At 48.7% G+C, this 27,264-nt stretch overlaps 1 protein-coding gene and 1 pseudogene across 21 annotated transcripts in view; both read right to left on the reverse strand.

The window, feature by feature from the left end:
• Nucleotides 1–24,689, reverse strand: part of RANBP3 (RAN binding protein 3) — a 54,555-nt gene extending 29,866 nt beyond the window's left edge. For 5 of the 21 annotated variants that reach the window (XM_036032252.1, XM_036032251.1, XM_036032253.1 and 2 more), the window contains exons 1-3: nt 7,751–7,796; nt 6,217–6,272; nt 516–704 (exon numbers count right to left, since the gene is read on the reverse strand). In XM_036032252.1, coding sequence (XP_035888145.1) covers nt 516–704; nt 6,217–6,272; nt 7,751–7,781 — 276 coding nt within the window. In that variant the 5' untranslated portion in view covers nt 7,782–7,796. Of the gene's footprint in view, nt 1–515; nt 705–6,216; nt 6,273–7,750; nt 7,860–24,586 lie in introns of those variants that run through there. The other 16 variants (XM_036032261.1, XM_036032258.1, XM_036032257.1 and 13 more) reach the window with 7 other exon arrangements.
• Nucleotides 20,711–20,809, reverse strand: LOC114504431 (annotated as a pseudogene).
• Nucleotides 24,690–27,264: the final 2,575 nt, after the last annotated feature.

Here is a 27,264-nt window from a genome sequence, read left to right on the forward strand (position 1 = left end):
GTCCCCTCTGGGTTCAGAGAAGAGTCTTCCTGCTTTGATCGAAGGCAAGCAGCTCCCAGCCTTGCCAGGCATCCCAGTCAGCCTTGTGGAGCGATCTGTTGGCCCCCCGCTTTCCTACAGTTAAGGGAGCCAGAGCTCCTTGTGTTCTCAGACACTGAACTCGGAGGCCCAGACTCAGGGAGAAAAGAAAGAACAAATGGAGATGGGGTCAAATTTGATTTGGAAGGTTCTACCCACTATGCATTTCCTCTTTTGGCCCCTTGTGTCTCTTTCAACAAACAGGACTGGCTTTTTGCTATGGGTATTTTCCCAGCTAGAAAAGTCTCCATGTAAAGGGGACCTAATTTTCCCTGGCTCTTTGGCAGCATGAATTAAAGGTGAAGAGATCCTGATCATCTTCTCAGTTATCATCAGATGCTTATAATCTAGAGTCTAAATCTGAGGGACCCGGAGGGATAGGGCTGGTCTGGGTTGGGACCCCTGGGCCACAGAGTGCTGGGTGGAGGTGGACTTACCCCTGCCAGTTCTCGTGGAAAAGGAGGAAGATGGGCTTCAGGAGTGCTGGCTGAAGCGCTAGCGGGGGCAGGAGGCTCTAGAGCATGCTCACCAGCTGACTCGGGGTGACCTGTGCCACGGTCGGGAGCCTCAGCCTCCCCCCGAGGCTCCTCTCCCGAATCCGACAAGTCTTTTTGCTCTGCAGAGGACTGGGAGCAAAAAAGACAATTTTCCTTCAATGTAAATAAAGGCTACAACATGGGGCAGGGGTCGGGGGTGGGGATCGAAGGGCTAGAGATGGCTCAAACTCCAGCAGTTCCTGCCCAGGAGGGTGGGCCAAGAAAGCTGGCATGAAGTGCTGCTGTGCAGGAGCTTCAGGGCGTGCAGGAAGTCTGGACTTTCGTTTTCAGAAGTACAAGGAGGCCTGGCACGAAGCTACGCTGCTTATGGGCCACGAGTGAGGAAAAACACTCCTGGTGATGAAAAGGGGGGCGGGTGTCTCTATCAGATGGGAACAGGGATGATTACATGTTAATAACATGACTCCTCAGAGATACTGATGAAAGAACTACCCTCAGCACCGTTTCTGGCTGCTAGGAAAGGTGGGGAGGCAGGCTTGGGACACCACACAGACACAGAATGGGGTGTCCAGGGTCAAAGCCTTCTGAATCTCACTCTATTTCTTCTAGCTGCTTAAACCTGAGCTGAAGGAAGAGTTTCTCATCTCAGTGAGTGAGGTGTGGGGTGACCGAAGGAGCCTGGCTTTGTGTTGGGGAAAGGGTGGGAGTTTAGCTAGAACCTTGGCTGAGAACTTCCCCAGGCTCAGTCCAAACCCCCTGGACAGGGGCTTATTTGGAAAACAGCCAGGTAAGAGAAGGTGGGCTCCAGAAGTCTTCATCCTCGAAAGCACAACACCCCTGGCATTCTTTGAGCTGGTTCTTGGGCTTCTGGGGGTTGGGGGGCTTCTGTGGGCTGAGAGCTCTGTGGCCAAGACTCTCTTCTTGAGAAATGGGTCAGAAAGCGGTGTTCTGGAAGAAGGGCAGTCCACTCCTGCTTGGCCTCGCCCACAACGTGAAGCCATTTCTCTGAGTTTGTGAACTAAGTGACTACAGGGCTCCCTACCTCCCCGCAGACACTGCTGTGTTTCTTTTGGGTGTGACGTGCCTGAGACCTCTTTGGATGCGGTGTGGGGGCTATTTCCTAACATGTGAGCTTGTCGAATTAAAGTAACTACATGAAAAGAGGATTTAAGAGAACTTACAAATATTCTTAGGAAAGCAACAGCAACACAATGTTAGCTCGTGTACATCTAAAAAGCCACCCAAGCCAACTCTGCCTATCCAGGGGTCTGAGAGCCATATGCACAAAGGCCTCCTCCCCACGCCGCTCCTCCTGCCTGCCAGGGGCGCCGAGGTCAGTTCATGCACTGGTCGGCTGCTACTTTATGGCTAGAGATTTAACACCCGACAAGAGAAAATTAAACCCAGAGCTCTGTGGGAAACTGCCTTTCTCTCTAATTTGAACCACTTGGATTTTTTTTTAATCACTGCTTTTAGAACATAAAATGCCCTCATGGCATGGGGGGACTCAAAATGAAGTCTAAATTGGAGCACCAAAAAGAGTATGAACACTATTCCAGCATTCTCCCCTTGGGTCTGAGTGTTTCTGCTGGACAAGAAAAGCTCAAATAACCAAGGCAGGGCCTGTAGTTCTCAACGTTTGTTAAAACCAGACGTCAGATCCTAACCCTAGATCATATATCGTAAAATATATGTGGCTGACAAAAGTAACAAAAAATGCAAGCAAAAATGTGCACACAGGATATACTTGTTATGCCAATAATAAGCTTCAAAATCAGGTCTGAACATGCTATACAGAGTTTTCAGCAACACTGGACTTTCTGCTCAGAAGCATTTCTGCAACTGCTTTCTGTCTTTTTCCCAAATGGGCATTATCCTGCCAGTACAACCTCAAAGCCATCCCCCTCAGGTTAACAAATATTTGGAATATAAACTAACTGAAAACAAAACAAAACAAACATTCAATCATCACAAACAATAAGAAAACCTACAGGAGATTCAAATTCTTTTCACATTAAAAAAACTGCCTCCAATCAAGGCAGTTAATAAAAGGTGTCATTTTTGCTTTAAAAACACAAATGCACAAAAATGTAAGCATTTCGCAAGGAGCGCCACCTTGAGGAAGCCTGGAGGCATGGGAAGAAGACAAGACTGCGTTCGGGGTGTGATAAGCTCCTCTAACACTAGACGACAGGAGGATTTGACAGCTCGATCTGCGACGCCACCAGCAGGCCACTGACGGCAATCTGCAGTCCGCTGTGAATGCGCAGGTCGTCAATGGGGACTGACAGTGAACGTGGAGCGGCTTCACCACCACACAGAAACAAAAGCACCTAAGGCTGGCAGCTTAGTTTTTCTTTTTTCTGATTTCAGATCTATCATCTCAATCATGATTCAGTAACAGCAGCTGGGCCTGTGGTGTGCTCTCTTTGAAGGGGGGAGGAGGGTACTGGAGTTCTTTGAAGCACATACCACTAGAGACCATTTACTGACAAGGAAACTAATGGTCCCACAATGACAATGGGACTACTTAATCTTTGTGGATCAAGAAGTGGCTCAAAAAATAGCTATAAGGGACATTTTGGTGACAATTAGGACGATTTACATACTGGAGGCGGCTTCTGAATTAATAATCATTTTCTATACTTGATCTTAACTAAAGGCCGAGAAGCGACACTGATCACCTTCTCACGGGTGACAGTGGCACGGGGCCCGGACAGGCGGCACCTGCAGAAGTCAGATGGGTACACACTGCAGTCATGTGCTTCTATCACTAACAGTAAAGATGTTACAGTGAAGCCCAGTGGAGCATGCCCGAGTGTCTTCAGTACCATTCGCCTAACTTTTCTGAGGCTGAAATTTTCAAAATAAAATACTGAAGATCAAAAGAGGGAGAAAAGTTCGCTCAGAAGAAAACCAGCTCCAACAGCTTTTTCCCTGCTCTGCGCCTGCAGTGTGAGAAGGAAGTGGGCAGGAAGAGAGAATGAAACTGGAAGATCTCCACCACTAACTTTTGTCAGAAGTATTGTGGCTGCCCCTCAGAGGCTGTCCTTCCATCTTCCTTGAAATGGGACATCAAGGAAACAAGGCTAACCAAGTTATTGTTTACTTTCTGCCTTACTCCTGAGCTGTCATAGCAACAGAGAAAGAAAGGAAGACTCTGTGTCCACATGGCCACTATCTACCTGACAGCTCGGAAGCAGCCCTAAAGGACAGTCACAAAGCTCCTCCCGATTCTGCTGTTAAACACAGAGGTTTCCCACATCCTTTTGGCGATCTTGTGACAGAAGTGGAGAGCTAAACTCTGATGACCTGGAGATCAATTATTTTTAGAAGTCCGTTAGAGTTGGCTTTGAGTCAGTATTTTGTTAAAAACTGCATTGCATTTGCATACTTTAAGATGAGAATGACCATCCACCACTCTTCTGGTTCAATGTCACCATTTACATAATTTCCATAAAATTTATGAAGGTAATGGCAGGGAGAGGGGAGGGAGTGGAAGAGGCTAAAGGGGGATAAATGGCGATGGAGGAGGCTTGCTTGAGGTGGTGAGCACACAGGATACGATGACGTGTTATTGATTTGTACGCCTGAAGCCTTTGTAATTTTAGTAACCAATGTCACCCCAATAAATTTGTAACAAAGTAAACAAAGAAGAAAAACCCAAAGCAACAGAACCACTTCAACAGAACCACCTCAATTGTGAAAATAATACTGAAACAGGAATTAGTAATTTTAAACTCATTTTGAATTTAGCTGAACAAATATGACATTTTAGTTTTTCATCCTTTTGGCTGTCCAAAAGTCCTCAGATTTAAAGAATTACTAAATTCTATTGCTTACTTAAATCTGAGGTTGGCAAAACTTTTTCAGTAAAGGACCAAATGCTAAATATTCTTGACTCCACAGGTATATAGGGTCGGGGTCCCAGTTACTTTACTCTGCTGTTACAACGGGAAATCAGCTTCAGCTACAGTGAAGGGGATGGGCCAATAAAACTTTATTTACAAAAACAGGTGGTGGTGCTTGGCCTTAGTTTGCTGATCCCCGTTTTAAGCTAAAAGTGATTCAAAAGATGATCATAATAAAACTCAAAATTCTAGAAAACCCTGATTTAATGGAAAACCTGAGAAGTGACTTACATCTATAAGAGAAACAAATGGAACACATCCATTTCTAAAAAGCGAGAGGAAACACATCAGCTCTTCAGTGGCTGACCCTTTTCCAAAGGAAGGATGATTAGAAACACAGGTAACTAAGCTGTTAGTACATGTCAGAGTCCCGGGGAGAGGAGACAGTAGAGGTTGATATATCTTTAACATACCTCCTGGAAAACAACAAAAACAAGCAAAAACAAAAAGAGGGAAGAACAGTTCCTCAGGCTGTCCCGTTCTTCAGCAGAGGACTAAAGATGGGAATGTTTAATGTGAGAACGAGCCCAGCAGAGAAGACCCTGCCCATACAGGAGACACTGCTCAGTGAGAGTGGGTGTGGGTGGCGGGTTTTAGGGCAACCCCCTCTCCTTCTTGTCCCCTCTACACACAAGGTCTCTTCCTAGCCTAGTGCTTGAACATTTTCCAGAAAAACTGGGCTGCACAGAAAAAAAAAAAAAGGCTGGCCTTTCTTCTCAGACCACGGGACAAAATCTACAAGCAGTGACTTGGACTGCCAGGAGTCTCAAACTGCCAGGCCAGCAGTCCCCAACCTCAGAGCTGGCCACCCTGCTGCGAGACTGGGGATCTACCAGAGCACCTGGCCTGGGGATCCCCAGCCTTGACCCAATTCTCAAATGCACTTCTTATCAGCAAGATTGCAAATGGATTTCACAACACACCCTGTCCCTTTGAAATCTTGCTATGGGCATTAAATTACCTGCTATCTTGCCTGGGTCATGGGTGGGGAGGAATCATCCATTTTTTTGACAAATAGAGGGAGTCCTCAGACAAGCTTGGGAAGCATCACCACAGAACACTGGCTAAGTTTGGACACAACCTCAAGCTTCCACACTGATTTATCAGACCTGTGACTCAAGATAAACAACATGTGACAGTTGGAATGCAACTGAGGTACCAGCTCATCACTATGAATTAGGCGAGGTATTTCCAACAGTTTGATCAAGACATTGAAGATCCAAGAGAGGAAATCAACCCAACAAAGATGAATGGTATGTACAGTAACGGCCAACTAATAATTATTCTAAATATAATTATGCCAAGTTGGTTGGGGCCAAAATATCCCCCTAAAATCTTTAAATAAAGTTCCTACTTTTTTCCCCTGAACCACCAGCTGGTCTCTCACCCAGCTTTTCTCTCCCTTCCTGTCCCTCCACTCCTTCCTTCTACATTTTCTTTCTACTCTTCTCGCTCCCGCTGGTTTTCCTGATGTGCAGTAGTATTTCTAAGTCAAATAGTTCAGAATGAGGAGAAAGCTTTCTACCACCAGTCTTTAAAAGAGGGTCTCTGAACCCTTTCCACACATACCTATCTCAACCTCTCGCCACAGTAACCTAAAGCCACTGGACCTTTTTCCTCCAAGCTCAATGCGAAACCTTAAAGGGCAGAAGCATCCTTGGCCATGTGACCTAGGGAGAGAGATCCCCGGGGGAAAAGAGAGGTGAAGAGAGGACATACCAGCCCCTTACCTTTTGTCCTTTATCCTTCTGAAACACAAAGACGGGCGGAGCAATAGCAGGCTTTTCTGTAAAAAGAAAAATTGGTGTTTTTCCCCCCAACACTATTTTATACAGTAAACAAAACTACATTTGTTTGTAATAAGTTAAAAACAAACAACAAACCCAATATAAAACTAGTAATTCTAAAGGTCATCAAATCACTTAGAAAACAGTTTTGTGACTTGGAGACGTGGGGTGTTCAGTTTGTGACAATGCAACACTGAATGGCAGAGTATGTGTGCTTGTTACACACCAATAAAAAGTTTTTAAGACTCCCTTAGAACAGGCCCCATCCCCGATCAAGGGAGCGTGGTGGGGCGTGTGCCTGGAGGCAGGGTGTTGGAGATGGCAGCTATTCAGCGCCACCAACAGGGGCTTTGAAGAACTTTGGCGCAGGGAATTCTATCTTTATGTGGCATCTCCTGAATTTCAAATGCTGGAGACTAGTTTAGGTTTAGGTTTTTTATTCTTATTTTTTCAAACTGTAGGCCCATTGAGGCCACAGGACAACCAGTTTGTAACCTCTGCCCACACGGCTCGAGCTCTGTGGAGAACCCCACCCAACACTCCACCTGGTTCTCTAAGCGAGTAGCCAGTAAAAAAAAAAAGGATTTATGTATGGGGCTGTGGGAGTCTGAGAGTCCAGCTTGCATGGCTGCTGAAGGAGAAAACCCTCTGAGACGTCCCGTCACTTGGCGGGACCAGGGCTGTGCCGCCTGCCGTTCTCAGGCAGCACAACTTATCTCCTATCCAGGAGCAGCCCATGAAGCTGCTGCTGCCAGCCAGGGGACTGTAATGAGGACCTCACAACCACTGGGGTGAAGCTTCCCACTGGCGGCTTCCACTCCCTGGAGGAGGCCCCTTGTCCTGGGCTCCGGCTCTGGGTGTGCTCACGACCCTGTGGGGGGTGCCCAGGGCCTCCTTCAGCATCCAAGGGTGGGCAGTGGATGGGAAGCCAGGGGAGTCAGGAATTCGCAGGGCACCTGCACAGTCCTGCCGTCACAGAGCCACCAGTTGGGGAGGCTGAGGTTTACTGGAAATTTATATTCACACAGCTCTGCCCTGGCAGGACGGCCATGCAGGACAGAGACACGGTTCACAGTTCCTATGGGTGGTCACGTGGGGGGAGCTGGGAAAAGTGTCTTGTTGAGAGTGTCAGGAAAACGTCCCTGAGAAGAGGCTGCTGTGGTGAAGTCTCACGAAGAGCCTGGCAGGGAGAGTCGCAGGTGTGAAGGCATGGAGCCCCGGGGTAGATGGCAGCCTTGGAGAGAACTTAGGGAGGCACGGTGGCTGGTTTCAGTTTACAGAGTCAACCATTTGGGGGAGAGGGTAATATGGGGAGACCAGTTGGGAGGTGACAGCGATCACCCAGAGTAAAAACAGGGTGAAGACAAGGTTTGAGGAGGAAAAGGGAGAAGACTAAGACAATCAAACAGACCCTGTTCCACTCCCCACCCTCCAAACTGCCCCTCCCTGGAAAAGCAGGGCAAACATCAGTCTCAACCTGGGGACAATGGCCCACTGATGGTGACCATTCCCTCTGCCGTGCTCACTGAAGCTGCACTGTTCCAGAGTCCGATTCTCCACGACAGTCCTCAGTGTGCACAGCCCACGGTGAACACGGGTGAATGACATGCATGAGACCAAAGTGCTAAGGGAGGAAGGTGGAAGGATCACCATCAAGGCTTCCATGCTTCCCTAGGCAGCCATGTCCTGGCACAGTGTGCGGCTGCTGCCCAACACACCGGGATGGGGGGATGAACATACCTACGCCAGGCCATAAATGACAGCAAAGCAATGCTGGAGGGACACTGGGGGTGGCAGCAGCTTATCCACATGTCTACCACAGCGAATCCCAGAAACCTTCTGGTGCTGCCCTGTGCACCACAAGCCCAGCATCAGGGGCTGGAGGTCCAGGCCCCAGCCTCACTTCTGTGTTTGACTCCCCACCAGCAGCAAGGCACTGGGGTATACAGGAAGCCAGGATTTTGGCCAGCCCAGCTCCTCCAACCACCCATTTTCTTTAGAAAACCACCTCTCACCTACCTCTGAGTTTCAGATGGGGCCTAGCCCTGGGTCCAGCCTAAGGAGAAGTACTGTGTGCCCTGACCCCTGGGGATGCAGTGACGTGGTAAGGCCAGGCTGCTGATGGTGAATGAGACTGAAGTCCAGGATTTTTGTTGGAGCTACTGGGGAAGGGGAGTTCTCTCTCTGCTGAGCTGGGGGGAGGTACCCTGGGGCTGCCAGCAGCGGCCTGTCATTACAAGAGACTCCGGACTAGGAGCCAATCCAGTGGGAAGCGGAGGAGGAAACTAAATCCTGTTGCTGGAGGCCCAGGGTCCAGCAGGCCCAAAGCTAACCCCACCCCCAAGACTTTCCAGCTAAGTCAACAGATGCTGATTTTCGCTTAATGCACTCTGGATTTCTGCCCCTTGTGTCTAAGGGCCTCCAGCCTGAGAGTGGGGCCTTGCTGCTGCAGACTTCATTAAACACACACACTACTCCCTAGAAAAAACCACGTTTGGCCTCACAGGGGTCTTTCTCTTCACAGCAGGGATCACCGGCTGATACACGATGTATTTACAGTCTATCTCCCCGACTAGGATGTCAACTATAGGAGAGAGGAGACTGCCTGGTTCCCCCTCACTGTCTGCGGTGTGAGAACAGTACTTGCACCTTGCAGGGACTCCACAAATACCTGATGAGAGGATGAGCAAGGGGGGGAGAACACTAGAGAAAATTACTGCCAGGCTAGTTAGGAAGGACTGGACGAAGAGAGAACCATCTGGATGGCAGAGGGAGGGCTTTCTGGTCTGCAGGCACATAGGAGGGCAACTCAAAGAGGCCTGGGCTGTCTGGGCCCGGGGACAGGACAGGACCACGTGGCAGGGTCCAGTGTAACTGGGAGAGGACGCATCCCAAGAAGGAACAATTCTGCACTGCAGCTGGCACGTTGCTCAGCTGGGGGCAGAGAGAGGTTACAGAGGGGACCATGGGGTCTGAGCTCTGAAAGCAGCCACACAAAGAGCAGGAGCACCAGGTGAGACCCAAGCAGATCCACCCTTAAGAACTCCCAGCAGCGGCTGCTCAACCCACACCTGCCACCACCTTCTGAGTGCAGACCTTCCTTCTCGGCCTCTACTTGAGGGTCCCCTTAAGCCTGGCTTTTGCAGAACAGCCACAACCACTGGGGTGAAATGCACACTTAAAACTCTGCGATTTCCTCCCAGACTAGGGTTAGAGCCCCTTCAAACAGACCATATCCCACCTGCCCAAGGGATAGGTGGCACTATCACACTTCTGCAGTGCTTCTGCCACACTTCTGCAGTTCTGCCTGGTTCAATCCCTCTGCCTAGAACACTTTCCCTCCTTCTCTTTCATGGTCAACACTCATCCATGACACAGATACAAACACCGTCTCCTTCAGGAAGCCCCCAGTTTGCTTATTTATTTACTCTTATGAAATTTTTTTTCTTTTAGCCTGGCTGGTGTGGCTCAGTGGATTGAACGCCGGCCTGTAAATCAAAGGTCCCCGGTTTGATTCCCAGTTAGGGCACATGCCTGGGTTGTGGGCCAGGTCTCCAGTAGGGGGCGTGTGAGAGGCAACCACACACTGATGTTTCTCTTCCTCTCTTCCTCCCTTCCCCTCTCTAAAAAATAAAAAAAAATAAAATCTTACTATATATATAAATATAAAATAATTTTTTTCTTCTATGGATTCTAGAGAGAGGGAAAGGGAGGGAGAGAGGGAGAGAATCATCGACTAGCTGCCTGTTACACATGCCCCTATCAGGGACCAAACCTGCAACACAAGCATTTCCCCTTATCGGGAATCAAACCTGTGACCTTTGGGTTTGCAGGATGATGGCCAACCAACTGAGCCATACTGGCCAGGGCAAACCTTCAGTTTAAACTGTGCTCCCAAGCATACTCTGGCTTATATGGATCATACCGTGGCTACTTGTCAGGGAGACTGGGAGACTATGGATACAGCATCCAAAACAACTCTGCACCTTACCTGATGGGTACCACGTAAGAATCATACAATAAATGTTTGAACTAAACTCCTCTGTACTTCTTCATGTGCGTAACACGAGCTGCTATGTAATCAACGAATATTTATTAAGCTCTTATTCTGTGCAAGGCATCATGAGAAAAACAGGAATAGGAAGCTGGGGGCAGAAAACTTTAGGCTAAAACATTGATTAAAAGAGAGGAGTGTGCTTATATACAAGGCCCAAAGCTCACAGGGGGTTGTGTATCTGCTCGCTGGCGGCTTCTACTTCTGGAACAGAAGCTCTGTAAGAGCGAGGCCTCTGTGGTGTTCACCTCAGAGGCTTTAGAGCCACACACGAAACGAATGACCAACAAGCAGTTACAGAGTGAATGAAATGTCCTTCACCACAAGGACTACGACTGAGAAGGACGGGGCTGTGGCAGCCCACCTTGGGTCCTACTGGGACCCCCACCAAGGGGAAGTTTGGCAGTCATGATTAACCCAACCATCGCACTAAAACATACCCATGAACTTCAGTCAGTCAGTTCTCTACCTAAAACAGGAAGCACAAGAGTTACATTTCATTTCTGCTCAGCTCCAGCAGAGCCCCGTCTGTAAATTGCCAAATTAGTACTGGTATTACAAAATGACAACAGACACGCACCCCTTCCAAATAGGCTGGTCCTGCCCTCATCGGAGTAGCTGCAGATGTTTTTTTTTAACTGTTCCATCACCAAATAGGTTCTGGTTGTCAAGCAATGCGGGTTCTATACGATCTGCTTTAACTCCCAGCCTAGCCTTTCTTTTACAAGGGAAAACCACCACCAGAAACTTCTAGAGATCCAGGACACCACTAAGGCCTAAAATATTACAATCTTTTTTTTTAAGATTTTATTTTTATTTATTTTTAGAGAGGGAAGGGAGGGAGAGAGAGAGAGAGAGAAACATCAATGTGTGGTTGCTGGGGGCTGTGGCCTGCAACCCAGGCATGTACCCTGGCTGGGAATCGAACCTGCAACACTTTGGTTTGCAGCCCAAGCTCAATCCACTGAGCTACGCCAGCCAGGGAAAATATTACAATCTTAGTCAAATGCAGATTATTCAATCCAGATTCCACCAACCAGGTGTTTTTGTGTGTTTTTTTTTTTTCTTTTTCTGCGAAATGCTTCCTGATCAATTAGTTTGTGAAAAAGCAGCCTTCCTGGAGAATTGGCTTGACACACCAGCATAGGAAGGGTTACAGAAACTTACAATAAACAAACTTGTTTAAGGAAATGCTGCCCAATTACTTGACCAGGGATCCCCCCACCCCCTTCCAGACAGCCTTAACAAAGCCTGAGGACTGTGTTCCATGGGCGACGGTGGCCACGGTGGTGCATGCAACAGGGTGAGACACAGAGTGCACAAGTTGCCTCAAAAAATAACCCACCTCTGGGTGGCATGGGCTCTACTGTCTGGGATGTGTCGGGTGCTTCGGCCTCACCGTGGCTTTCCAAGTGCCACATGCCACGTCTAAGATGGCTACTCTGCTCCATCCAGACCCCTTCTGTGCCCAGGAGAGCACCAGCCCTAGCCCAACTATGATGCCTGATAATGATCACACAGCCCAGTGGAGCAAAATCCTGGCCTATTGTCCCCATCCCCCCCGCCCCAAGGCAAACTGTACGTGTGTGAGTGGAGGGGGGCTCAATGGCCAGCAGAGGAAAAGCGTGAGCCCTTGATGACATCCTGGCTCACAGCATGGGCTCTCCCCTCACTCCCCTCCACCTAACTGCCAGGTTCAGATGCAAAATGGGACAGCCCAGCTATGATCCCCAAAGGCAGGGCCTGTGTCCTGCATCTGGTCTCTGCAGTCCTGGTGGTAAGCACGGACAGGTGAGCCCAGGCGTGTCTCTGTCGATCTCTGCTCTCATTCCAAACCTCTGCCAGATGTCTAGGTCTCTTCTTCAGACCCTAACCTCTGCTCTCAGGGCCCTGCTTCCTAAGGCATTGTTGACACGGCCACGACTGTCAGGGCGCTCTGCCCAGCGGGCCCAATAAAACTAGAGGGTGAGCCATGAGGTCTGGAGTGGGCCCAAGGCTTCAACAAGTAACGTGCCATCTGCTTTGGTCAATTGTGCACTTAAGCCAGTAGCCAATTCTTTGAATCCTGATGGAAACTGTGAATCAAGATACATTCCAAGATACACAGTCAGTGGGGCAACCAACTGCACTGTCTTCATTGTCAAATGTTTAACCATGTAATGCTTTACATAACAAATTCAGATTCTAAACTGAAAATACACACATTCTCTCTACTCCTCCCTTTCACATAAACTTTCCTTCAGGCAGTGGAGGGATTGGCACACAGGAATCCCAAAGGCGGACCTGTCCTGTGACAAGCTTTGGCACCCCCCTGTGGCTGCCTCAGACCTTTGTCTCTGAGGATCTCGGTTAAACTAAATAGAAGAAGACAGGCAGACCCAGGAAAACGCAGAGAAGGGAACCTGGATTATCTTTCCTGTTCTGTTTACTCCCCTCCTAAACAATGACTCGAACACCTCCAGGAAACAGCCCCCCTCTGGAAGGCCACTTGGAGTTGCTGTCTAAAATGTCAGCAAGGTTCTTGTGTAAATGAGCTTTAATCCTGGGCTGATGTGTCTTAATCTTCTTATCTGTGCAAAAAATAATGGAAAGCATCTTGCCCACACAATAACAGTATTAATATGTGGCAACGGCTTAATCTGTGACACCGTCAGCCCTTCAAGTCATTGTTCTCCTCAGGAATTACTATAAAACAGTTCTGTGCAGGAACACGAAGGTGAATTCGTCACTGATGTGTCAACTCTGTTCACAGGCTAATTCTCTGTGAAGAATGACACTGATCTCAACCATGCTGTTGCTAGGTGACGCCTCCCTGTGTTAGTGGACCTGCTCAGTGGCTGCCCAGCCCAGCTAGTGGAGGGTGGTGGGCCCCTGAATTATTTTTCTCAGTACTGGAATATATCAGTATTTTTCCTCAGGCGACTCTCAACTGGTCTCACGCAGATCATAGGGGGCACAATTCTGGGAGACAGTGCTGTCTTTATTTTATGCATTTTTTCCCTTGGAATGCTCTTTATCCTGCCATTGCCCTCACCTACTGAAACCAGAGACAATGTTTACTGCTCTCATCTTACTGCCACACCTCAACACTTTTAACAACAGTGAGAGCCAACAAGTAACTCACAATTGTGGAATGGCCTTACTAGACAGTGGTAGGGGCACCACACGCCCAAGTCTCATGGAATGTTATCACAGCCCCCACGGCGCAGATATCATTTCTTATCTCTGATTTGCAAATCATGAAACAAAATGGAGAGGCCTTGGACAGACCAGGGCCTTGACTGAAGTCACACACCTGGTAAGTGGCAAAGATGGGTCAGAATCCTAAGCCCGCGTTTCCGAGGGAGCTGGGTGCCCTATGGCCTGCCCCACCCTGCCCCCCAGAAGCCCCGCTCAGGCCAAGCAGCAGTCTGCCTCTTCTACTTACTGGCCCTGCAACCAAACCCTCCATCCCTGCCCCCACACCCAGACCAGGCTGCTGAGGGAAGACCTTATAGTTTGGGCACCTCTGTACCTTGACTTTAAGAGAAACCCAACAAACCTATTAAATAAATCATACAAAGTCAGCAACTTCACCTAAAAGCGCTGATAAATGCAGGGATCCAGTGCTGACAGCACTTCTCTATTCTGCAACTAGATAGCACGACACCAGCACAGCTGAGGTGAAGTATAAGTGGCTGAAGACTGGAGAAAAGTTCCAGTAGAGACAACAGAAATCCCCTCACAGGAAGGATATAAGGAATATAGAACTCCTGTTAGGGCCGCAGACCCAAATGACGCAATTCGGGAATGCAGGCTCTGGTTTTTGCGCGCACTCCAAATGGCCTCAACCATGTTAATTCACTTTGTATACTGTCCTTCATCCAATGGGCTGGTACCTAGACCCCAGACAGCTTCAGGAAGGACTGAATGAACTGATGCACATAGCGTGGCTGGGAAGTGCTGGTACACAACCCAAATTCCATGTCGGCATTATCATCATCATAATTACACACAGAAGTCTGCAAATACTTTCATGCCACCTTAAAGCATGGGACCTTGGGTCCCCAACAATGATAAATGCCTCACATTTAAAGGAGGGTTTGGCCCCTTACAAGAGCGGCCTGGATGCCAAGACATCCGAACACAAACACACAGCAGCTCAGATCGCCTCCAGCGAGACCCGATGGAGGGCCAACTAGCCAAGTCTTGCTCCCAGCAGCGCGGTTCACTGAGCGCCTGCTCCGTGCCAGGCACTGTGTTCGGTATGGCTCCCACTGCTCGCTAGTGGGAACAGGAAACAAGTACTCAGAGGGGTGAGAGATGCCGAGGTAATTCTGGAGACAGGTGCTATACGATACAGCAGGGGGTGGAAAAGAGTGGCTGGGTAGAAGGGGATGGGAGGTAAGGCTTCTCTGAGATATCATTTGAACCTTAGACACAAAGGGGTGAAGGCCAAATATACTGGGTGGAGAGAACCTCAAGTATGAAAGTCCTAAGGACATCAAGAACCTAGAGGCCAACATGTCTGAAAGTGTTCACAGGGAAAGGTGGAAGGTGAGCTGGGGAGGGGGTAGGAGTCTGGATTTCTCCAGTCTAGAGGGAGGCTGGCGGAGTCCTCTAAGCAGTGGAGTGACACGATCTTGTACGCGTGTGTGTTTAAATCCTCACCTGAGGACATGTTCTTATCGATTTTAGGGAGAGAGGAAGCGAGAAAGAGAGAAACATTGCTTGCTTGCCTCTCATATGCACCCTAATCAGGAATCGAACCTGCAACCTTTTGAGTACAGGATGACACTTCAACCAAGCCACCTGGCCAGGGCTAGTTTCTATTTTTAAAAGATCCACCCTGGCTGTGGCCCTCATGTGATCCTTCCTCTTGTGTGTGTTAGAAAAGTTTTGTAATAAAATGTTGGGACAGCTCATCCTAGGAGCTGTGAGGAGAAAAGATCTCGGGGAGGTAGAAGTAGAGGCAAGGGGAACACGAGGAGGCCTCCATCAGTCATCCAGGTATGAAGTGGCAGTGACAATGGTGGCTCCAGCTAGTCTTGTAGCTTTGGAGAAAGGACAAAGTGGGTGGGGCTGGATATCCTGGAGACAGAGCCTGCAGGTCCCTAGCCGTGGGGACAGAGACAACTGCAACGAGGCTGTGAAGGCACGCCCTGCGCTCTTGGTGGCAGATGCCAGCAGCTGAAATAGTTCTTGCTCTTCTGACAAGAAGACTCCACAAGCAGGGTGTACTCTGCAACCCACAGCAATGATAATGAATAGCCCAGACCATGAACTCATAGATGCCCAGCTCCTGCTCAGTGGGGAAAGCCAAACTCTCAAAAACTGTTTTCCCTACTCTGGCTCTGCTATTACAGATACACTGTAGGCATTAACCGAGTCAGCAAATTCCCGAGATTCTGTGTGGCAAACCTGGGGTAGTTTAACCTAGTCAAAGCATTTTAAACTTACTGCAGAAGCAAGGCCTGCCTTCTAAACATGTGCATGGGGTAACCACTAACGTCTGCAATTTCCTACTTTTCTTTGTCAGAGTGAGAACGAACGTAGTGCCCCACGCCTCAGTTTTCAGGAGGAGCAGGTCCCATTAAGCTGACAGTACTGATCCACGGGGAAGGATTCTTCGACTCAGTGTCTGGAGGTGGACACACTGGTACCAGCCAGCTCTCCCTGCCTCAGCCCCATCAAATGGAATGGCCTGGGCCTGAAAGGTCATAGGAAACACTGTTCCTTCTCAATAACAGCGATATGAAGTCTACGATGCCTACATAGCTGCTAAAAGGCCACAAAGGAAAAGGAAGGTCAGGAGGGTGAGCTCTAAGCTCTAGTTGGCAAATAATTTATTCCTGGATAGTTTTATTTAATCCTATAACCCAGTTCTCACCAGGGGTGCAGAGGACAACGGGCAATGTCTGGGGACATTTTTGGTTATCACGATGGGGAAGAGCTGCTAATGGCATCTAGTGGATGGAGACCAGGGATACTGATCAATGTCCTATGGTGCACAGGATGTTCCTCCAATCACAAAGAACGGTCCAACCCCAAACGTCAACTGTGCTAAGGTAGAGAAACCCTGTATTAATTATTTGGAAAAAAAACTGAGTCAGACCCCTAACTCATATCACACACAAGAGTAAGTTCCTGATGTGTCAGACAGTACAAGCAGGAACCCCAGCTCCTGTGACTTACCTCCGTCCTCCCTCCCTGCTCAGTCTGTGTATTTCAATATTCGCAGGAGTAGGGCTTTAGGAGGCCAGATGATCACAGAACAGTCCTGGGGGGTACTCAACAGACTCCCCTAAAGCAGGGAGTCTGAAATGGGGGTGATTCTGCCCCTGGGGCGACATCTGACAATGTTTGGAGACACTTTTCTTATCATGACTGGAAGTGGGTGGCTGCCATTGGCATCATGTGGATAAAACTGAGGGACATTACTAAACATGCTACAAGGCACAGGACTAACCCCAATGTCAATAATGATGAGGGGCAGAAACACGGCTATAATCCCAAAGGAGTTTTTCTCTACCCAGGAAGCCAATCAGAAGAGTAATAGCCAGTCATGACTGACACATACCAGCACAGGCCAGTGAGTCAAAGGCCAAACATAACTATCACACGACTATCCTCAGATTGGATTAGCACTGTTCCCATTCCACAGATGCAGGAACTGAGGTCCAACAACTTGCCCGAGGTCCTGGGCAAGTAAGTGGCAGAGATGAGGTGCAAACTGAAGTCAGTCAATCCAGGTGCTTCGAAACGTGGCACAAGGTATCTATTGGAGCCGGCTGGGCAGTCCCAGTTTGAAATCACCCAGGGGCTAGAGGGATGGGAGAAGCCTGCGTGAATGAATTTCCCTACAGGCCCTGCTCAGGCCCTTTACACTGGAGATCCACATCACATGCCAGGGATTCTCAAACTTTTTAGCACTGGAACCCCTTTCCCCCCTTGCAAATTATTGAGGCTCCCCAAGAACTTTTGTAAATGTGGGCTATAGCTACCAACACTTACTGTATTAGAAATCAAAACTAAGAAAGTATCAAAAGTTAGTTAAGATTAACAGTCAGTAAAGGTTTACCTAAAGTTTTTTTTTATGAAAAATAGCTTTTTAAAAACAAAATAAACTCATTAAAAAAGGGGAATTTTACATTCTGACAAAGCTCTAATGCGTGGCACAGAAGCCAGCTAGATTCTCTTATCTGCTTCTGCAGTCCATCTGTGCTGTTATAACCTCTGGAGAAAACTCCACTGTCCATTCACAAGAGAATGTGAGTGAAAAGGGGAAATGATGCCTTTGTATTGTTATGAAAATAGTTCTGAACTCGCAGTCCCTTTGTTCAGTCCCTTTGTAAAGGTCTTGGGGACTCTGGGGCCTCTGGACCATCTTGGAAAACCACCGCCACCTGCTGCTGAGTACGAGCACTGGAGGACACTGGATCCTGAATCAATCGCTGATAGTCAGAGCTTTCCGCTGGAGTAAGGAGTACCCCGAGTGGGAAGAATGCTACGTCAAAAAGGGGTACAGGAGGTCTGAAACCCAAATGCCAACCCCGGGGTGGATAGGCGCCAGAGGAGGAGGAAGTGGGCCAGGCCCAAATGACTTGGTGGGAACTGCGGTGTCTAGGAGGGTGCACAGCCTATCTCAAGGGCAGCAGCTGCTCCTCAGACCTGGCAAGTTGTATTATGCAGGGATGCAGGCCAAGGCTCATTCCTATTTTTCAAGAGAAATCAGAAACTTGGATTATTTTTTTCCCAGAAACCTCAGAATTTTTAAGTGTTGGCTCCTAATTAAAAACAAAGAAAAACCTAAATGGGCCAAATTAAACATGTCTGCTTGCCCCTGAAGCAACTTGCAACTTCTGCCTGTGGTTTTCAACTCTGGCTTCATGTCATAAAAATATCTGTGGGGCTTTTTAAAACTATAGACGCCCTGGATCTCCTGCAGCAATCTCTGACGGTATGGCCCAGGCACTGGTTTTTATTTTCCTCCGCAACCTCCTTAAACAATAAACAAGTGGGATATGCAATCAGGGGTAAGATTCACAGCCAGTGCTATGCGACAGCACCATGTGGCAACAACCGAGCAAACTGTGGACACGCAGGGCTTTACTGTGAGGCCCTGTGCTACATAGTTTTAGTTTGCTACTGAGTAGCAGTGACAGTCACACTGAACAGGACTCCATGAGACCGCAGGAAGGTTACTGTACACAGGTGGCAAAAACAAATCCTGTTAGAACAAAAGGAAGAAAACTTGCTACCTGCATTACCACTAGGTCCTGAGTAGATAATGATACAAATGCAAACCAATTTGCCTCTTAACTGCTTCAGAGTACCATGGAGAGCTACAAAGGCTCAACCCAGTGTTTACCAGCCACCTCTGCCATCTGCCTTTCTCAAGTACAGGAGATCCCCCAAATGTACCCCACTACTCCCCGAATGGCTCTCCTCTCCCACTCTACCCTATTCTCTGCCTGAACTCATCTGTAGGCCAGAATTCAAGTGGCACCTAAAATACTTGCTTCGCCAGCCCCAAACAATGTCCCCTCTCCAAACTCCATTCTAACCTCACCAGATGTCTGCTGCCTCCACTCACGCCAACTCCCTTGGACTACAAGCACACACCAGATCCCGACTGGCCCCAACTCCCAGTGAAGGCGAGAAAGTAACGGGACTGCTGGGCAATTCCATTTTTCAGTTAAATGAGAGGTGGGCTGAAGATGTGGTTTAAAAGTTTAAACTTGCAGAGCTATAAGCTTTTCAGTTTATACACAAGATCCTGAGCAAAACTAAAATTTTCTTCGAAGCGTATAAAGATTTTGTAGCCTTTGAGGTAGCACGACACCCTACACTACTGGCAGGCCTCATCTGCTGCAGACACGAGAGGCACTGGAGAATCCAATGTGCATGCTCTGACCCGAGGACAAGTCTCAGAGTTAATGTTTATCACAACTTCGTGAAAAATTTTAAAGTAGGTGTCTATCATTTATCCTAAAAATTAAGTGTAGCTTAGGGGAAGGGGATGCTGAGAATCAAGTGAACTGAGGAGTCCAAACTGAGTTCTGGCTCATCAAAAAAAAAAATTAAGTTGAAATTCATCCTCACAGGGTTTAGGTTTTAAGCCAACAAGTAAGGCAAAAACTTAGAGTAAGTCAAACCGTTCTTGAAAATCTCTAGACTGACAGCTGGTCAGGCTAGAGCAGTGGTTCAACTAGAGGCAATTGTGCCGCCCTACCAGGGGACACTGGCCAATGTCTAGGGACATTTTTGGTTGTCATAACTGGAGGAGACTAAAGCCAGGGAAGCCCACCAACATCCCACAATGCACAGGGCAGCCCCAAACAAAGAACGATCTGGTCCCATCTGGTCCCGAGTGTCTGCAGCGCTGAGGCAGAGAACCCACCACTAGACGATTGTGCAAATGAGAAAGGCAAGACAGAAGACTTTGGAGGACCAGCTCCCGCTGGCCTCCATCAAGGGCTAACCCAGGGCCACCTGTTCAGAGTCGCCAGCACTTTTTGGATTCATCTCTTAACTCTCTTTCTTCAGCACTTAAGCTGAATGTGTCTATTACATGAGTCTACTGTAGTAAAAACAGCTCTCATTTACTGTTTACCCCTGTGGGCTGAGACAGGTACTGAACAACTTATACGCATTAATTCAGCCAGTGATCCCAGCAACCACAACAAAGACATGATCATCATTATTCCCATTTTATTGGGGAGGAAACTGAGGCTCAAAAGGGTTAAGAATTTCCCTAAAGTCACTCAGAGAGCACAAGACAGAGTCAAAACACAAATCTAATTTATAGGGCAAAGCCTGTGCCTCATCATCACTTTATTATTTTTTTCCAAAGATTTTATTTATTTTTAGAGAGAGCTGAAGGAAAGGAGAAAGAGGGAGAGAAACATTGATCAGCTGCCTCTTCTACCCACATGACTGGGGATGGAACCCACAACCCAGGCATGTGTTCTGACTGGGAATCAAGCCGTGATTTCTCACCTTGTGGGATAATACCCAAGCAACTGAGCCACACTGGTCAGGGCCTCCCTTCAATTTATACCAGTGGATCTCAACTGCTGATGTTTCTCCTCACCCCGACCTGGGACATTTTGCAATGTCTGAGGACATTTTTTGTTGTCACAACCCCCGAAAAAGGAGTGCAGGGGAGGGTGGGTGCTACTGCCATCTCGCGGGTAGAGTGAGGGTTGCCACTATGCTGCTGAACATCCTATAAGATACAGGGCAGCTTCTATCACGAAGAATTATCTGACCCAAAATGTCAATGGAGCCAAAGTTGAGAGCCCGGCTTCATAGTGGATCTCAGGTTTCTACCACACCTATCCACAGGCCAATAAGGATTCAAATGCATATGGGGTATTTTTGTTTGTCTGTTTTTGCTTGAGCTTTGGATCCAGACAGGGTCCAAAGAGGAGTTATGGAGACTTACTTTACCCTTCTGTGTTAGCCATCTAAGACACTGCATCAACCTTAAAAGGGCACAGGAAAGGGTGACTTGGGATTTTTACAGGGTTTTCTATGGCTTCCTGCACTCCTCTTTTGTCAACATCCCATGGATCTCAGCAGTTTCTTTAAGAAGTCTGAAACCCATTAGATGCCTGTTGTTCAACCCAGTGGAGCCTGGGGATATAAATTTCCTTTATGTTAAGGAGAGCCAGATTTCAGCCTTTGCACCAAACTGGCACCTAGGAACCCCCCGGTTGCCCTTTGCCATGTGCTCTGGATCATTTCAAGGACAGGGACGTACATAGGCTTAGAACTCAAGCCAAAGATATTGGAGACAAACTCCCCAGGCCCAAGGTAGGTCTGGGACAGGCTCTTGCCCCACAGATGGGGTAGGACCGGAACTCCACCGGCCACAAATAAGCTGCAGCTGTGCCTGCTGAGCTCCACCAGATTAGGAGGTTGGTGATGCACGTGCACTGCAGGAACTGGTTAGGCATGTATGTGGTGTCTTTTAACACTGGGATCTTGAATTCAAGATTTCCTACAGCTCAGATACACTCTGCTTACCCTCTTCCCATTCTTAACTTTACCAAGGTCAAAATGCTGCCATCCAATGTCAGCCTACAATGAAAAATAACTCGAGACAGGATGATTAGAATTTGGGATGTTATCAATAGTGAAATGCCAGAGCAAAATATCCCAAAGCACAAGTGTCTCACACACACACACACACACACACACACGCTCACTTCTAGGGGAAAAGCATCCAACTGTACTTTAAAAGTCACAGACTACAGGACTACCAAGAAAGGGGTATGGGAGTTGCTGTCAGCATCCCTGAAAAGATCACCATAGATACAGAGGCTAACAAGGTACTGTACTGGATACACTACTGGAAACATTTCTTTGTACACAAGCGGTACTCCTAACCTGTCCAACTCAAGCCAGTGGTTCTCAACCCTGGCTGCATATCAGGATCACCTGTGCTACGTTTTGACTCTACAGATGCCCAGGGCCTATCCAATATGTCACAGAATCAGAATAGACAGGGTGTGGGGACTGAGCACCTGTGGTTTTAAGAAAGCTCCCCAGGCAATCTTGATGCCCAGTTGGGGTGGCTAGCCACTGCCTCAGACTCATACAGAGGCGGCAATGGCCTAGAGAAGAGAGATAAAGGGTGTGCGGATGGCCTAGCTTAGGATCCCAGTCAGGAAAGACAGAATGCAAGAGGGCATTTGGAGCTTGAACGGCAAGAGGGAAAGCACACGGATGGGGACAGTCCCTAGAGTTTCAAACTGCATAGGCAAGGAAGTCTTAGTTTACACAGTGGATAAGAAATTAAACATCCCACAAATGGAGTCAAGAAGCACATATCAACAAATTAAAGGATGGTAGTGGTGTGCAAAGCATAAAAAGCCACTGAGAGTTGATTTTCTGAGGACAACTATGCCACAAGTAGTGTCGGAGGCAAAGTACTAGGTGAGTGTGGCATTTATTAGGCAAAAAACATTCCATTTCTCTATTTTACACTTACCCAGTCAACTATGTGATTTACAACTGACAGCTGATATGTCAGGCATATGCTAGAAATGGCATCCCTGAAAAGCAGGAATCCATTATTTTCCCTTTATGCTAAAAGATGTGCCTTACAATGAAGGTCCTCACTGCATCAATCAATCAATTATTAAACAAATGTGTCTTGGATACCTACTCTGTGTTAGGCACTGCTCTGGATGGAAGGGCTCCACAGTAACGACAGACAGAAAGCCTTGCCCTCATGGAGTTTATATTCCAGAAGAGTAACTGAACGGACAAGTAAGCCTAGCCCACCGGATGGTGACTCAGTGCTGTGGAGTAAAATAAAGCAGGGTAAAGGGGATAGGGAATGTGGGTACAACTTCACATAGGTGGCCAGAGGAAGTCTCAGTAATAATCTTTAGTAAAACTCTGAAGGAGGTGAAGGAGTGGTCCATGGGGACCTGTGGGGAAGAGTGCTTCAGGCAGAGGAACCAGCATAGGCACAACGGAGGGAGTTTATGGACTACTCAAGGGACACTGAGAAAGCCCGAGTCAGGGAGAGAGTGGTGGGAGGGGAGGTTAGGAGGTTCGCTATGGCTTCTGGGCCGAGCAGTTGTTAGATGGGAATGGGAAGGCCAAGGGCAGCAGTGCCGGCAACAAGTGGTCACACTCTGGAAATATTTTTGAGGTAGAACTGACAGAATTTGCTGTAGCAGATAAGAGAAAGAGAGAAGTCAAGGTGACTTCAAGGTTTTGGGCCCGATTCAAAGAATGGACTTGCCATTTACTACAATAGGAGAAAGACTGTGGGATAGACGGGTTTTTGGGGGAAAAGACAGAAATTTTGTTTGATATGCTTATTAGACATCCAAACGGAGATGTTGAATATGTTGAAAATGAGTCATAAGATCAAGAAACCGGATAGGCTGAAGATGTAAATATATAAAGTATGTCATATTGATTCCCATTTGCCAATTCCCACTTCTGCCTTTAAATGAATCTTATGAATGGAAAGTTGAACCCTCAATGGGCCCCTTTATCTTATAGAAGAGAGCTGGCATAAAGTGGCCAAGGCAGGAGGGGTTCTGAAAGCAGACCTCATTGATTCACATCCCTGCTCTTTACTAGCTGTGTGACCTGCTTTGGACAAATCATTTAACCACTCTAACTCAGGTTTCTCACCAAGAGCATGAGGCTACCTACCTCAGGGAGCTTTTGTATCACCCAATAACACATGGTGATCAAGACTTTGAACAGTACCTGGTACCCTCCCAAATGCTCCACCAGGGTGAGCACTTATTATCATTCATGCATTCATGCAGTTCGGTATGGAAACCTCAGGACACCCTCCCGCAGCAGGGAGCGTGTTACTGGGAATCAGGGCCAGGCAGGGAGATAGCCTGTCTGTAGTTGTGCACCTAGAAAAGGAGGGAGCTAAAAATAGGCCTTGGAAGTCCTGAAGCTACAGCGATATCAACCCATCGGCTTATGGATTGTTTTCTCTGGGAATTCGGAACTGTAATCTTGTCAAAAACGCTCAGGTGGGGATGGATGTCAGCGCTCCACAGAGGAGGGGGATCACAGTCTCCATCTCTTTCTGTAAGTGAAGCAAAAAAGGGCCAAAGAGAAGCCAAGACTTTCTGGGGCTCACATCCTGTTGCCGGGCCTAAACGTGACTAGACCAGGCGCAACTCTCAGGTCGCCACTAAGGATTTGGGGGAACTGGCGGGAACTGGGGGCCGAGTTCGGGGTGGGAGCGAGGGGGATTGAAATCAGACAGGGCGTATGCTGTCCTCGCAATGGGCAGGCCCACAGTGGACGAGAACTCCACAGGACCAGTGGGTGGGTCGGCCAGGCAGCCAGGTCGAGGTGTGGGGGGAAGGCAGGGCTCCCGAGAACGAAGGGACGGGGAGAGAGTGGGGTGTGCTGGGCCCACGACCAGGCCGGGACGTCTATTTACAATCGAGGCCGAGGAGATGAAGCCGCGCCTCCCACGCCCTTTAGCCCTCGGCCTGGCCCGCAGGCAGAAGGGCGTCAAAGTCGTGGCCCCAGCGGCCGCCCGAGTCCTCTAGTGGGTCGGCGGCAGTGTCGGGGCTGCTGGGAGTGATGGGCCGAGCCGGTGAGCTCGGCCGGAGGGGACGCAATACCGGGCGGCTGCGGGACTCACTGTGCCACTATCCCAGAGCAAAGGGACCCCCCGCATTCCGAGGTGCTGAACTCTCGGGCCTGTGACGCCTGATCCTTCCCCCGCCCGTTCCCTGGCAGCCAGCTGGCCCCCGACGGCGCCTCCCCTACCTTCGTTCGCCAGGTCCGCCATTTTACTTCCTCAAGCCCTCCCACAAGGCCCTGCGCCGGCCGCGGCTCCCTTGCTTTCTGCCAGAAACTCCTGCGCGTGCGCACTTCCCAAGCTGACTCCGAGCGTGGCTGACAGGACGCGCCTGCGCGGCGAGTCCGGCGCGGAGTTGAGCTCCCTATACCTGTCAGGCCTCAGCCAAGCTCTGAGAGGGCGCCTGCGCACTAACCGCCCCGCTGCCTTTTCCCGCCTATCAAGAAGACTTGGACCGGGCGGAACACTAGCGCAAGGTCCCTAACGAACGTCGCCGGCCAGGTGGGACAAATGTGTGAGGCGGAAGCGGCGGGCACTGGGTTTTGACGCCGTGCTTTCCGCGGGATCCCTGTGGTGGGAGAGGGAGCCATCCACTGCACCGCGTGCAAGGCTTCCTTTAGGTAAACCTCTGGGTCTGCGGGTGGGGGAGGGGTCGGGGTCCGGGTCTTTCCACGCGCGCAGGTCAGTGGCTGGAGAGGGAGGCCTGCTTGGTGGGGGGCGGGGGGGCTCCCCGTCACCTCAGGCTTCAGTTTCCCCTTCTCACGGTCAACTACCTTGGGCATACCCTTTCTTAAGGCCACATGTTGAGATGGGGGAGTGGTTGAGGGGAAGCAGAGGTCAGAGGTTAAACATCACTGTCCAAAGGAAGGGTGTCGGTGAGGGAGGGACACAGGTGTTGGCCGGGGTACCCGGCGCAAGGGACTTGACCTCTCCGAGCCGACAGAACGGGAGCTCCAGGACGGCTGTACCCGATGCCCCGAACGGAACAGCGCCCTGGGCGGATCGGCCCCACTGGCGGACTTGAACGTGGGACGCCCGGTTCTGCTTCTCCTGTCGCCCGCTCTGCGTCTCTCAGAGCTCCCCGTGGGCTCCGCCCCACTCTCCCAGGTCCCGTCCAGCTCGGCTGTCATCACCCCGGGCCAGACCATTCCCTTCTCTTCTGGGAGTCTAGACAGCCCCCTCTCCCCCTGCTCTCCTTCCCTCCATTCTTCCAGAGCGCCAGGCTCTCTCTGCTCTGTGCACAGCAGCGCGCGGAGGAATCTTTTAAAAATATAAACTGGATCAAGGGCTCGTCTTCCCTAATGCTTCCAGAGGGCCTTGTGCTGCACTTGGAGTCGCTGCTCAGCCTCTTCTTCAGGCGAACACGGCCCTCTGCGCTGACTGCCGTGCTCCCCCTCGCTCGGCCCTTCAGCCACGCGGGTCCTTCCCTCCCCGAAGCACATCGGCCTCCTCCCAGCCTCAGCACCGTGGCATTTGTTGATCCCTCTTCTTGGGACTGTGTCCTGTGTCTCACCCTCACTCCTCCTCGGAGTCGCCTAAACGAGAAGGGCCTCGGGCCTCCAGCCTGTGGGCCACGTCTGCCTGTGAGCTAAGAAGGATTTTACATTTCTGACAGTTGGAAAAAAAATCAAAAGAGGACTATCTCAGGGCATGTGGCAATTGTATGAAACTGAAATCGCAGTGTCCATAAATAGAGTTTTATTGGAAAACAGCCACACTTGCTCATTTATGTTGTGTCTATGGCTGCCTCCCAGCTGCAACACAGAACTGAGACACTGTGTGGCTAACAGAACTTAAAATGCTTGCGATTTAGGTCTTTATAGAGGCCTGCCAACCTGTAATGTAGGACTTGTGTACCTACCTTGTCGTCCTGCATGTGTCTGTACAACCAGTGGGGTGTGTAGATGTTTAACAAGCGCTTCTCTGGGGGAAACGTGTGTCAGTGTGTGGTGTGTGTGTGTCTATATATGTATAATTTATTGTAAATTTTACTGATGTTTTCCTGTTACTTTCTGAAATCTTGACGACAATAAAACAATTAATTGAACTCTGGTTTGCGGTGCTGTTTTTTTTTAATTTTTGTTTTATTCATTTTTTTTGCAGTGCTGATTTTCTTGGTATAAATACTTCTTTGCCTATTTCAGGCTAGTGGTGTGAGTGTCACTGACCATCAAGTTGGAAAGAAATGCACAGCAGTACACTCGATTTCTTTCTGGAGCTTGCTGCTTTCTCAGTGCTCCCCAAACCTGCAGCATCCACACCCGGAAGCTTATTAGAAATACAGAATCCTGAATAAGAATCTGCATTTTTAACAAGCTACTCAGGGGCTTCCTATGCACATTAGATCTTGATATTCACTGTTCAGAAAGGTTTAAATGGAACTTTTATTTATTATTGGGAGTGGGGTATATTTAATACTATTTTTCCAACTTTATTTGATAGACACTTGGGTTCTCCTACCATGGGTTTTGCCACCAGGCCCTAGGAGGGTCACCAAGTCCATGTGGTGGTCTGTAGCAGTGTGTGGATTACATTTCCTCATTTTTAGAGTGTTGGTTTCATTATACCCATTACATTTCATTGCTTATTTTTTTCTTGGCCTCTGTGGTATCCCTGAACCCTCTGACCTTTAATGAATTAGTACTTTTCTTTCTCTGACTTTTTTTTTGGTTTAAAGTTATGTTAAATACTGTACATCACCATTTAAAATAGAAAACTACAAACCACAAATAGGAGGTAATTGTAAAAATAAACAATAACACAAAATAAGTAAAAACAAAATGGATGGCTACTGTTGCTTGCCAAGGTGAAGATCCCCAAGCCGGCTTTTTCTTTGGCATAAAGAGAGATTAGTAAATATTAGAGG

This window comes from Phyllostomus discolor, chromosome 8, assembly GCF_004126475.2.
Source record: "Phyllostomus discolor isolate MPI-MPIP mPhyDis1 chromosome 8, mPhyDis1.pri.v3, whole genome shotgun sequence".
In the NCBI taxonomy this organism is placed as follows: Eukaryota; Metazoa; Chordata; class Mammalia; order Chiroptera; family Phyllostomidae; genus Phyllostomus; species Phyllostomus discolor.